General features: G+C 54.3%; 2 protein-coding genes across 2 annotated transcripts in view; one reads left to right on the top strand and one right to left on the bottom strand.

Annotated features, from left to right (window-relative positions):
- CHAF1A (chromatin assembly factor 1 subunit A) overlaps positions 1 to 13,591 on the bottom strand; it is a 50,420-nt gene that overhangs the window by 25,833 nt on the left and 10,996 nt on the right. The window contains exon 2 of the mRNA XM_011381918.2: positions 2,279 to 2,286. The gene's annotated coding sequence lies outside the window, so the exon portion shown is untranslated. The remainder of the gene's footprint in view (positions 1 to 2,278; positions 2,287 to 13,591) is intronic.
- SH3GL1 (SH3 domain containing GRB2 like 1, endophilin A2) overlaps positions 2,442 to 13,591 on the top strand; it is a 29,305-nt gene continuing 18,155 nt past the window's right edge. The window contains exon 1 of the mRNA XM_011381916.2: positions 2,442 to 2,657. Within this exon, the coding sequence (XP_011380218.1) occupies positions 2,613 to 2,657 (45 nt within the window). The 5' untranslated portion in view covers positions 2,442 to 2,612. The remainder of the gene's footprint in view (positions 2,658 to 13,591) is intronic.

Genomic DNA, 13,591 nt, shown 5'->3' with positions numbered 1-13,591 from the left:
TCCGGCGGCAGCTGCTGCTCGCCCTCCCGCCCGCACCGCTCCTGCCGCGGCCGCCGCGCTCGTATTTGGCGGGAACCGCGGCGACCCCCGCAGCCCGAGTGCCGATTGGACGAAGTCGCATCACGTGACGTCCCGCCTCGGGAATCGGGGAGCGCCGGAAGCATCCTCGCGAGATCCGTGGCCTCTATTCCTCCCCATGGCTCCCCTACTGATATTCCCGCGGAGGGGAGGGCTTCCTCTCTGCGGCCTGTCATTGGCGGGGAGGAGGTGTTTTGCGATTGGAGATGCGAAGTGTCAAGCTGAGAGTGTCGACACTGTGATTGGCTGAGTGCGTGGGATAGGTCGGGAGGAGGAGGGAGGGCCAGGCTCTTACGTCATGACGAAACGTTTTACGTAGGGCGCTGGCCACAACCTGAAACTGCAATTTAGGTCGAGACCGAGTGAAGTTTTGAGTTTATCTTAATTGCACATTGGTTGAATATAGCAACGGCGATTAGAATTATAAATTACTTTTTCTATGAACAAAAATAAAATCTGGGCAGCCCTTCAGCAGCATTTGATATACAATAAATATATTCAGAGGGAATGAATGAAGTAGATGTTTCTGGGTTCATCCTCAGGATTTTTGCACACGCTGTTTCCTCGACTAGAAAACTCTTTCCACGGCTTTTTTCCTGGCTAATTTCTATCTAACTTTCAGATCTTAGATCGACACCTCAGAGAAGCCTTTTCTCCCTTACCCCCAACAAAAAGTGCCTACAACGGTCTTTCTCTTGAAGCAATTACAGCTTATGTTTATTTGTTAGTGCGTTATTTGATTAATTAATTTATTTCTGTTTTTGTCATTAGCTCCATGAGGGCAGGAATCATTTGCCGACGTATCCCAGGACCTATCAATGGCTGATACATTAGTAGGTACTCAATGAATATTTGCGTGAATGCATAAATATCATTTCATTGGACTGTAATCATGTAGGTTAAAAGCCTCACGGAGAACAGAAATCTTCAGTGTGCCAGCCTGCAAGAGATAAGTTTTCTTCATCACAAATTTAATTTCTCAGGCAGAGCAAAAGTGAGAAAGCTGAAAGCGAGCCCAAGTCTGAAATTCTATCGATACCATAGATTAGGAGAAATCTAGAAATTGGGGACATCGGTTTTGTCAAGTCACGTCTTACTCAAGGCCACAGTTTCCCTGTAAGAACCACGAGGATGTTTTCCCTCCATTCCCTGACATTCTGGCATTATACAATGATTTAGTCCAGTGGATCAACCATTGAAGGTACCCATTATATGCACACGGAGTTTTTTTCCAAATCCCTCGTAACAGCCCATCAGGATCTTCGGGAGGGAGGTTGGGGCATGCCTATTCTGAAACAATTCTCTGACCTAGTCCAGTACTTTCAGTCGGGCATTTGGAAACTTCCAGTAACCTTCCGCTTCAGTAAATCACCTAAATCTGTCAGAGATTTCAGCACCGACGTTGCAAGCACTTTAGTTGCTTTCTTGCTCCTCTTTTTGGATTCACTTACTTGTTCTGACTCTAATTTTCGATACTAATTTTCGATTCATTCAATAAATAGTCATCGATAAGAATTTATTTTAAAAGTCACTATCAATAAACATGTGTCAATTCAGGAAGGTTTCCTGGAGGAGGAGACATTCCGAGCAGATTACTCTTTTACACACAAATAATGGGGCGAAAAGATTAGGGAAGATTGTACAAGAGAGGAACGACATTAGCAAAGACCCGTAGGCAACCGGGATCATGGATGACGGGAGAGGAAGAGAGCCGAAATCAGAGGGTCGACGGGGCCAAATGATGCAAGCTTCGTAGGCCATGTTAGGAAGTTGGGAATGTATTCCGGGGGCAGTAGGTGGACTTCAAACAGGTGACTGTGATCTGAATCGTGTCACAGAAGCATCTTTCGGCTTCTTGACAGGGGATGAAGTGGAGGAGAGAACTCGAATGTGGGCGCACCAGAGAGGAGGCTGATGGAATGGCCCGGTCAGGGCAGGGAGGACTGTAGGGCTAGTGGAAAGGAGGTAGAAGTGACGCCCTGATGTCTGACTTGGGCAACTGAACGGATGAGCACGGGGTAGGATTGGAGGCGAGATGGGAAGCGCTAAACGCATAGAGGAACTCCGTAAGGCTGAGATTAGCAAACAGGTATCTGGATATTTATAAAGCCTGTCTGTCTCCCAACCTCTCTGGAAAGCTTTAGCATTTCCGAAGACATGAGGGCTACCTCCCTGACTCCAGGGGACGCTGCAGGCGCTACGGCCGCTCTAGGCTCGCCCGGGTCCACTCGCTGGCAGAAGCGGCCGCTCGCGCTGCAGGCGACGTGCGTGTGAGCCCGCGGGCCGGCAGGGGGCGCACGTACGCAGACGGGGCCGGAAGTGTGCGGTTGCCATGTAATATCCTGGCCGCGCGGGCGCGCGACGGGCTGAGGCGGCCGCAGGGGCGGGCGCGGAGCTGGCGAGAGGGCGGCGGAGGCGGCGCCGGCAGAGCCCGCTGAGGCGCGCGGGGTGTCGGCGGCGCCCGGGAGCCTGTCGCTTGCGCTGTCCCTCCGGTTTGCTGGGTCTCGGCGGGAGGTCCGACGGCGAGAGGCGCGATGTCGGTGGCGGGGCTGAAGAAGCAGTTCTACAAGGCGAGCCAGGTGAGCAGAGGCCGAAGCTGGGTGCCGGGGGCGGGTGGGGCGAGCCCCGGCTTCCCGGAGTGAGGGGCCCGGCTAGGCCCCGGCTCTGGCTGGGAAGGGGGCCGGGGACCCCGAGGGGGCGGCGTTGGCACGTGACCCTCGCAGGGTGGCGAGAGCCCAGGAGGGCCGGGGGTTTCCTGCGCAGTGGCCCTGGCCCTGCCCGCCATGTGGGCTCCGGTCTCCCCGGTGAGGGTGGGCAGATCCCTGGGTGAGGCAGAGAGACATCCGAGCTTGGTCCGGGACGTGGACCCCTCACCCGCTTCCTCCTCCGCCGAAAGGGCCGGGACGGAGGAAGGAGAAGGGGAAGAAACAGTCCCGAGGCTGTCGACACAGGATTCTTGCCAGGCAGCCCAGGGGCAGGAGAATTTTGTGTCTAGAGCAGTTCTTTAAAAACAGTTACGACTACAACAAAAACCCTTCGGATGGCCCCGGTACGAAGTTGAAAGAGTAGAGTAAAAAGCCAGTTTCTCACTCCACACTCTCAGGCATTCAGTCTGAGATGTCAGAGACAAGGACTATCACCGAGCATTTATGCCTCTTTGCAAAAATATATATGCGCCTTTCCTTTAAAAACACACAGGAGTGTAGCACAGTCTACGTAGCCCTGTGTACTCTGAGTTTTTAGTTACTTGTGTCTTGGAGATCACACTAACGCTGAGATTCTCCACCTCCGGTCACTCTCTGTGGGCCGTCCTAGGCACTGCGGGGTGTTGAGCAGCATCCCTGGCCCCACCCACCCCATGCCAAGAGCACCCACCTAGACAACCACAAATGTCTCTGGTCGCTGCCAAATGCCCCTGGGGGAACCCCCTCCTCCTCCCTCCCAGAAAGTTACTGCACTGGAACATACTCCTAGAGCTTCCTGGATCTTTTTAATGGGTTCCTGGTATTCCAGTCCATGAAGTGTACCATAACTAATTTCACCAGTCATCTATTAATGGATGTTTAGATTGTTTCCAGTAGTTTTCTGCCAGAAACATACTGCAGCGAAGAGCCAGCGAATATCTTTGCTTACAGAAGGAATTGGATTTATAGGATACATTCCCAGAAGTGGAATGCTGAATCCAAGAATATATGTGTTTTACATGTGACAGATAGTATAGGTTTTTCGAAAGTCTGGCGTAAGAAGCCTCAGATTCCTTGAATTCTCTTGGTCCCCGCATCCCAGGTCAAGAGCCATCAGTGTAGAGACTCCGTGGAGGAGTGAGCGATAATTTGGGAATTGTTTGGGCCATGCTGGCAAACCAGGCTCTACTCCTAATTGGAAGAGGCCCAGTGGGAGGGAAGAGAAATAGGTCTCCAGTAACATGCAGGTGGTACCTTTTGCCTCTTAAGAGAAAAAGAATGTATGTGTTTTACATGTGACATAGTATAGGTGCCAGTTAGCATCCTAGTGGTTGTCTAGGGCCTAAGATATTTGGGGTCTTAGACCTCCGATGATGAGAGAGGAACAGAGAGACTCCAGGGGGATTCTGGGATTGTTGCTGACAGTACAGTCCTTTGCCCTGACAGGATAGAATTAAGTGACTTGGCTCTAGGTTAGACCCTGCCCAGCAGGCATCAGACACCTACCTGCCCCCCGACCCCGCCTGCTTGACTGGAGCACCTAGGAAAGCTGCTCACCGCCCGGGGCCCGGATGTATAGAATAGAAGCCAGGCAGATGTGCTCCTGCAGGACCGCTGTCTCCATAGGTCATGGAAGAATTCCCGGGCCACTTTGTCCCCTCATGTAGACAGGTCTCTGGAAGGCCTTCCCATCTCACCCGCAGCGGTCAGGGTCCATGCTGGTGGCCCATCCCGTCCCAGTCCTACGCACTGTGCTGCAGGAACTAGCTGGGCCCCTTCTGCCAGCCACCAGAGCTTTTTCTCTCACGGGGACACAGAGTGGCCTGCATTCAGATCTGTGAGAAGCACTTTGAAGCCTGGAGAGCACAGCGCACTGTGAGCTGGTGGTTCGGATCAGTGCGCTCTCTGAGGCCCGGCCCTGGAGAATGGCTGTGATGGCCACCTCCTAATCTGAGTGGTCCTCTTGGCCGCCTCGCTCCATTCCATGTTGAGTTGTGCTCTCAGGAATCACCCCGGCTGTGTTCCATTCTCTTCTGCAATAGTTTCTAAGACCTTCAGCATCTCCATTATTTATTTGGCCGTGTCGCTTTCTCTGTGTTTCTTTTTCTCCATCTTAGGAACACCTCTATCATCTTTTATGCCCTCAGAATTGGGTCATTCGTCGAAGAGTAACATCTCTTGTTAATGTAGTAATAACGAATATTTATTGACTTCTCAGTGTGAGCAAGCAGCGTGCTTTAAACCAGTTGGTCTCAACTGGCCTCACTTATGTGGCCTCAAGGTAAATATCCCCTTTCACACAAAAAGATTCAGGGACATTCATCTTCCTGTTCAACAGTGCTTTTCTACCACTTCCGCCCACCAGGGGACATTGGCTATATCAGGAGACATTTTTGGTTGTCACAACTTGGGTTACTACTGGAATCTAGTGAGTGGAGGCCAGGGATGCTGCTTAGCACCCTACAAGGCACTGGGCAGCCCCCTGCAACCAAGAATCCCCTGACCCCAGATGTCAGTAGTGCCGAGCTTGAGAAACCCTGCTTTAAGGTTTGAGAAAAGTGAGGACAATTATACCAAAACAAAACAAAAACCATTCTTATGGTAGCTACCTGCTTTTCCCAGTTTTTAAAACATAGATAACCACGTATACACAGATGGACACACACATAAAACAGCATCTAGTTCCCAAATCCTGAAAACCCCAGTGCATTTTTGAGAAGGTATAAACTTGTATCAGTGCTCAGCCAGGGGTGACTAACCCCGCTGCCTCTCCTCTCCCCCGTGCGCTTTCTTGGGGACGTTTGGCAACGTTCGAGACAGTTTTTGGTTATCACAGCTTGGAGAGAGGATGCTAACTGGCACCAAGTGGGTAGAGGCCAGGGATGGTTGCTAAATATCCTATAATGCACAGGACAGCCCTCCCCACAAAACATTATCTGGCCCCAAATGTCAGTAGCGCTGAGGTTGAGAAATCCTGCTTTGAAACAGGTTCTTGCTTTCAAAGGCTTGTAACAGTGTCGTTTCTAAATTGAGAAATAGAAGCCAGGTGGATGTGCTCCAGAGAGCGCCAGGAATAGAGAAACTTGCTTTCTCGCAGGTGAGGCTGTCATGCTAATCGAGTTTCTTATCTCATTGATACTGGTGACCAGGTACCAGTGCAGGCATACCTCACTGTGCTTCACCGATGTTGTGGGTTTTTTTTTTTTTTTTTAAATGAAGTCAAGACACCCCGTTCCCCCTGCCTCACCAGCAAAAAGTACAACTCGCTTTACGTGGTACTGGCTTTATGGCGGTGGGCTAGACCCGAGCCTGCAGTATTTCCGAGGTCTGCCTGTATCCGGCAAATTTTACGCCATTTCATCTCAGGTGAAAACCTTCAGGTTTTGTATAAAATCAGTTTGGGCTTGAGTGGGAGGTTTGTGAGTTTTTACGTCTTAGGATGAACTGGCCACTGCCTGGGTTGAGGGCCTGGGCTGTGGAAAGTTGGAAAATCTATAGTGTCTGTCTCAGGCCATTTCGGTCCACTCCCTCCGTAGCCGTCTGGTGCTCATCCACGGCAAGAATTGGGGAAGATGCTTTCGTATGAGTATTTCTGGGGAACTGAGGAGGGTGAAGGAACCCCACTAGTGAAATCCAGCCTTGAAAGTTTCCATCTCATCGTCATGTATGTGTGGGTGACATTAATTTGCAGACCTAAACTGCTAACTGGTTTCCTGATAATTCTGTGGCCAGGCCGTGTGGAGATTTGAGAGTGTAACTAGGGATAGAGCTGGCAGCTGGCTGGAATGTTGGCCTGAGTTTGTTTTGTTTTGTTTTTTTTGCCTGAAAGGAGGGAGCGAGTTCGAAGTGAAAGATTGGTTCCGCCTGAGCTAGGAGGAGAATTATGACCGCCATATCCCAAGGCTTTGAAGTTTGTTGGGTGCTCTCTAGGCCCCGGGTTTGTGCCTTGGAGGAAAGATGAGACTTCCTGTGAGAAGCATGGGGTGGAGGGAGGGGTGGGGGACCCAAGACCCCAACCTGCTAGAATCAGTGTTTCGGGGGGATGCGGCTAGTGTTTGGAATGTCCACAGATATTGCCTTCACTGACCTGTTTTTTAAATCTGTTTTTGGAATCATGCTTTTGATTTCCTAGCAAAACACTTGGTCTGTTAAGTAATAAACATAGAATGATCCTATGATACAAAAACCTGGAATCTCAGCATGAATGAAAGCATGGAACCAGTGCACTAGGAATGTTAGGCGACAGGCGACAGGCGACAGGTGAGGTCTGGAGAGCAGGGTCCTGCCCCAGGCCCTTGAGCTCAGCAGCTGCAGGCTCACCGCCGGAAGCCATCCCCCCTGGGGCAGCCGGCGTGGGAAGGGCTTTGGCCAGCACGACGTCCAGATGTCCACGTGTGCTGGGAACTGGGTTAGGTCCTCCCTGACTCATTCTGTAAGACCCTTCTCCCTGCGGCCCTGGGTGGAGACGTGCTATCCCCTCCATCAGAGGACGGGCCAAGCCGCACCCCCCACCCGGCCTCCTGTTGCCCACTGGCCTGGTGGAGGAACCAGCTGGTGATTTAGGCCAGACTCGAGCTATAGAAGGGCTTTGCCAGCATCCTTCCCTGAAGGAACTGAGAGCCCCCTGCAACCCCACCACTTCCCGGCCTGTCTGTAAAAGCAGGTTAACCCAGCCTCCTTCGCAGGACTATGGAGGCACTCCGTCCCCACCGGCGTCCCGCGCGTTCTCGATGCTAACACGCTGGGCCAAGGGGTCACATTCTGTCTCTCATGGTGACTGCTGAACACGAGGCCAAAAGCTGGCCTCTGACTCAGAATCCTGTGTTTGTTAAAGACTAGTTCAAGCGCAGGGGAACTTAATCACTCTGCCCATCTGGGTGTGTTTCAAGGCCAAGCCATAGGACACCCAATGGTACTCCGTGTGCCACTTAATGACAGCCTGCGAGCTTAGGGGTTTCATGGTCTCTCCCTGTTCAGTTCCAGAAACTGGGGCATGCCACATTTTTGAGACCCCCCAGAACTGTCGGAGACAGCGGCGGGCTGAGATGTCGCTGTTCACCTGCCCTCCTGCCACTCAGCCTTCCCGTCGCGGAGCCGACAGCAGCGCTCAGTGCACCTGGGGCCAGAGCGCACCTCCTTGCCTTATTCCTCAGAGGGGGAACTCGTAGGCTGTGGCCAGGGCTGCCATCTGCCTCTGGCCTGTGTCTGGAGCCTTTGGTCCAGGGACACAGGTCAGTTAGCCCTGCCTCGGCCCTTGTCTCAGCCCTCTTCGCTGTTGCCAGTGGTTTGGAACTGATCGAGTCTGGAGAAACTTAGATTTTAATTTGGGGTGTGCAGCCAGCGTCCTCCGTAGGATTTCAGGAGGCAGCTGCTTGCGTGAGGCCGGGGGAGTGACAGGAGGAAAGTCCGTCTGTCTCTGAGTTCCAAGGCGGAGTGAGGCGTCTGCGCTTGACCACTTACCACTTACCGGGAGGTTTGATGCTGAAACTCTTCTCTGTTCTCCAGGCCTTTTTGCCCCCAGGGGGTTAGAAGCTCTGCAGGCCTATTGGGGTCGCTCCCCCTGTGCTCAGGCCTTTTACTTAATGGCTTTTTAATGTGCCCGAAGTGTTAGGGGCAGTCTGTGTGGGTTCTTTTTCAAAGCTGTCCCTGGAAAGCTGGATGGAGGAATGTGTCAGAATGTGGCAGCTGGCTTCTCTCTTCCCTCTTCCCTCCCTCCACCCCTCCCTCCCCCTTTCATGGGGCTGGGTTTGGCAGCTGCTTCCCAAAAGCCAGCTTCCTGGCTTCTTCCTTTTCCGCTCAGCTCCTAGAAAAACCTGCTGACTGGGCCCCACGAGTGGGGTCACGTGGAGACTCCCAGCCACAGCAGGAAAATGGCCTGCGATTTCCTCTGGAGGGCCTGACTCAGCACCTGTCCCCTGCCCACTGCGGAAAGGGCTGCTGCCTGGCTGCTCAGATTTCCACACCTGGGTGTTAAGCGCCACCAGTGGGCATCCCGCCCGGCATGAGGCAGCCGCCCCGGCAGCCGCAGTCCCAGCAGGGCTCGGCGTCGAAGCAGACAGCCTCCTGGGCCGGGCATCCGAACGCGAGTCCACCGTGTGCCCCTCCAGCCTTTTCGCTTGGTGACCTCCCAAACTCCTGATCCCTCAGATGCCCCGTCTCCCAGTTTCGCGGACTCCCACGTAGGGCCTTCTCAGTTGAGGACCGAGGTTCATGTGGGTGGTGATTCTGTCCTCGTCACTGGATTGTGAGCTCTTTGCAGGCAGGACCCACGTTTCCTGCCCACTGCTGTGCACCTGCTGCTGAGCCCGGCCCCTGCCCGTCCCAGACACTCGGGAGCACTGGGCTCCGGGACGGGAGTGAGCAGAGGCTGCCCCCGGGGTCGTGGGAACGGCCACGTTGGCATGCCTCGAGAAGGCAGAGGCTGGGTGCGGGGTGCGCAGACGCCCTGGCTGACCTGGGTGCAGTCTGAGTGCCAGCCTGGCACGCAGGACTTTCCGGAGCCCCCGCCCTGGTCCCGGCTCCAGTTCCCACCTGGCCCGTTCCAGGGCAGCACAGTCCAGCCTGACCAGTCTGCTCAGGCCCGCCCAGCTGCCTGTCCCTTCCTGTCCCCTTTGACTGCAGCGAAGGGCGCCTCTCACCTTCCGTAGCCCACCCCCGATCTCTCACACTCTAAGTTTTCCCATTAAAGCTCTGTATCTGTCTTCTGCCTTGCCATCCCCCCCGAGTGCCCAACGGAGACACTTCACGGCCAAGCACCTGGCACGGTGGTCGCCGCCCACGTGCCGCACGCCGAGTACACCCTCGCATCAAACGCTCATTTTCTCTTGCCACTGGGGCCCCTGGGTCACAGTTTGCTGACTGTGTCGTCAGAAATAGTGGACTCCTTCTCTGAGTGGAAGTGGGGGCCTCTGGTCGTGTCACCGGGGCTGACTTGGCACCAGGCCCTGGTAGAACCCCAGGAAAGCGGGATGTCTGATGAGGCCTTGGAGGGCTCGGTCAGGAACAGGTCCAACTGGTTTAAAAAATAAATCAAAGCTCAGAGGTTGTCCCTTTGGCTTAGGATCTGCCTCCATGGGTGGCGGCTGAGGGGTCCTGCACTTGGCTGGGCCGGAGGGGCCTGATCTCTGTCTCAGGCAGTCTCTGATACTGGACCCCGAGGCCAGGCCAAAACTTACCCGGAGATGCCCGGCCTGCTCAGAAATGGAGTTTGTTGGGCTCTGCCCTCCCAGGCTAGGACACTCCCCACCTCCAGCAGCCTGCTGCCCAGGCCCGCCAGGCTTCCCACCCCTGCCCGGAGTTAGCCTTGCCCTGTTTGCCAGCCCTGGCTTTCATATCTGCCTGCCGTTCCCCCAGTCAGCCTGCCAGCTCTTTCTTCTCCTTTCTCCCCCCTTCCCCACATGTCCCAGTTGGCTCTCTCTGTGGCCTTCTCCCTCCCTGGCACCCACTACCCCTCATGCACCTGTCCTCCAGGTCTGCATCCCTAGTCACTCCCCGTCACCTGTAGATGGTGGTCCCTGTCCATCCTGCTGGTACCTGAAATGCAACACGCTCCTTAGCCCGGAGCCCCGGCAGCCAGCCTCCTGACCTGTCCACCCCTACCCTTCCCTGTCCTCACCCTGACTCCACGCAAGAACCCCGACTCACTCTGCCACCTTCTCCGCATCTTTTCCCTTTTAAATCGATTCACTTTTTAAATTTAAAGGGATCTTGATATTATTCTTTGATATAAAATTATACTAACTCGACCACCAAATACAGCTGAAGCAAAGCAGGGTAATCGGTTCTTCCCGGACACCTTCCTTCAGAACCTGGGGTCTGTTCCCTCTCGTTAGAGGCGTGGAAACCAGAACGGTGCCCGCCTGACAGCTTCTCCTTGCTGGACTGAGGCGCTTTGAAAGAGCATCGCTGCGGTAAGAATTTTCTCGCTCGTCCCCATGTTACCTCCGTGCTTTGGGAACATTATCCCCTGTAAACTACTTTCTCTTGGCACTGCGCATAGCGACCCCCGTCGTGCTCACGCAGGTCAGGAGACCCTGCGGACTTGGACTGAGGCTCCGAAGAGGGAGCTGCGGGTTTTCCAAGTGTCTGGGAAGAGGCGTGACAGTAACTGGCACAGTTCAGTCAGTATTCTTAGTCCCTAGACGCCACCTCAGCCGATAACTCGGATCATTCAGCGGTACACGTCAGTCCAGCCTGCTCTGTAAAGCAGAGCGGTTGACCAGTGACTTTTCTGTTGTCGTTTGGGGCCTCAGCTCCAGGAGCGAGGAGGAGACCTGTGGTCTTAGGAGGCCCCTCAGGAGGGAACCTGGGAGCTTCCTTCCCCCCTTTTCACCGCCAGGACCCCTCCTTGTCCCCTGCCACCCACTTCTCCAAGATGATGCCCCTTGGCTGCCTTGGGCAGATGGGCAGGTGTCCATCAACCCGACAGCCTCAGCTCATCAGAGCCACGATTGTCTGAAGGCGGGCACCAGGCCTCAGGCCAGCCTGTGGTTCAGAGGAGGGCAGCCGAGGGAATGGGGACGGGATCTCTCCATCCTCTAACCTAACCCGCCTGGCCAGCCGCTGTGCTGCCTCCGTGAGGTGCGGAGTCCTTGCTCAGAGTCAGTCTCTGCTCGCTGCTCACTGCCCCGTAGTCAGATTTCACCCTGAGTCTGCAGCCCCTCCCAGACTGCAGAGTGCGTGTCCGGGTTGGAGCCCCTGCACATATGCATGAGACACCCCCACAGAGGTCGGCTCTGAGGGCCAGCACGTTGAAACAGATCATCTTTTTCCCCCATCCCTGACACATTTACTTCACAGTGGAAAAGTCTCGTGTGTGTCTCTCTGGGAGGTTCCTAATCCGCTCCCTTCTCCCCGGGGAACTCAGGGGCAGCTGAGTGTTCTCTCCGGGCCCCAGGTCCCACAGCAGGCTCCCCGCTTTGTCCCAGAGCACCCTGTGCCCTCAGCCTCAGCACGGCGGGCGTCCTGTGTGGCAGAGTCCCCCCACTGTCTCTGGACTGGCGGGCCTGGGAGGGGGAGCGTGTGGGGGTAGGGAGGACCTTCCCCCAGACTGAGTCACGGCCCTCCACGAGTTTGCACTCGGCTAGGTGACTCGGCGTGCCTCACGAAGGGGCACATCCTTTCCCAGGCACCTTCGGTTTGCATTATAAAGTGTCTCATCCATAGATAGAGATACGAAGACTGACCAGGTGACAGCCAGGCGCCCACCAGAGCTTTAGGAAACAGCAGTACAGTTGAAGCCCCTCCCTATACCTTCACTGTGTGTGAATTTATCACTAAAAAAATACACAGTATGTTTTGCAAGTGTGCACCTCGTGTAAATGGTATCACATGGTTGGTCCTCGTGTGGAGCCTGCTTTGCTCAGCACTGTTTGTATGCGTTGTTCTCACTGATGCCCATGACCCACAGGTGTGAGGCCCCCTCGGCGCGGTGACTCCAAAGCACTTTTATCTGTCCACCTGCCAGGGGCCTATCGATGTCTCCAAGGTTTTGCTCTTCGAGTGTGCCAGTGAGCAGTCTTGCAGCTGTCCCCTTGGGCACGTGTATCTGAGTTTTTCCAGAGTCACACCTTGTTTAACGTGACCATATAGGTTTTCAGCAGTCCCAGCCCGGCAAAAACCAGCCTGTTCGATTTGCGTGATCTCCTGGCGGGGGTCACGTGTTCGAGACCTTGTAAGGATGCTATTTCACTCGTGCTCCGCCTTTGCGAGGCAGCGGGGGCGGCGGTGGGGCGTAGCTCAGGGTTAGCTCTGTGTGGTCCAGAGGGGGCACGAACCGTGGGTCAGCCCAGGGAGGCCCACAGACACTGACAGCACCCAGAACCCCGCTTCTGCCCCGGGTCTTCCTCACAGAGTTAATTTCTTCACCAGCTGTCATTTCCTCCAGAACTCGGGTTTTCTGTTTTGGTCTCCACAGTGAGGCTGCTCTAAGACAGCACCTGGGGTCTGCAGTTGATCCCCGTCGTTTGTAGATTCTGTATTTGAAATCTCACCTACTCACTCAAATTTATTTGTAACCCCCAAATCAATACCTGTGGCACTTCCGCAGACACGTACAGACAGAGAGGCAAAAAATTTTGAGTCTCCCGACGTGCTCTGCCTTGTTTCAGTTCTTTTACTGTAAACTGGTGTCCTTTTTTGCTGTTTATTTAGTGCTGCATTTTTTTGTGAGTGTTTTCGCCGTTTAAATTAGCCCCAAGAATAGTGCTGTCTGGGGTTGCTGAGTCCAAGGAAGCTGCGATGCTGCTCCTTACAGAGAAGCTGGAGTGTTAGAGAAGCTTCGTGCAGGCATGATTACAGTGCTGTTGGCTGAGCTCAACGTTAATGAGGTCACAATGTATATTAAATAAGGCGTCTTTAAACAGAAATACACAGAACACTAGATTATGTATGGATCGGTTGTGACCAGAGGCTCCCAGGAACCTAACTCAGTATTTTTTCCAGGAGCTGTGGCTACTTGCTAATTCAGTGTTTGTGATGACTTTATTGAACAGACCCGCAGCAAAAAAAATCGAGAATCGACTGTAGTTCCTGTGCCGAGTGGAATCACCCTCCATCCCCTAAGGCTGTCCCTGCCCTAGTCCGTGGAGGTTTCTGGATGTTTTCCTTTGGCACGAGGGGCTTTGCTGATGGAATTAGGCGTTACAGACCTGGAGAGGGAGAGAGCGTCCCAGAGCTGGGGCCCTTGTAAGTGCGGTGGGCGGAGGGAGGTGTGGCTGCGGGAGGGAGAGCCAGGGAGAAGGCAGCCGCGAGGCCCACCCGTGCTGGCCGTGAAGATGGAGGAAAGGGCCGCGGGCCAAGGAATGCGGGCGGCCTCTGGAAGCCGGAAA

Source organism: Pteropus vampyrus, unplaced genomic scaffold, assembly GCF_000151845.1.
Source record: "Pteropus vampyrus isolate Shadow unplaced genomic scaffold, Pvam_2.0 Scaffold459, whole genome shotgun sequence".
NCBI classification, from domain to species: Eukaryota; Metazoa; Chordata; class Mammalia; order Chiroptera; family Pteropodidae; genus Pteropus; species Pteropus vampyrus.
The sequence above is the reverse complement of the archived record's forward strand: the minus strand, read 5'-3'. Positions and strand labels throughout refer to the sequence as shown.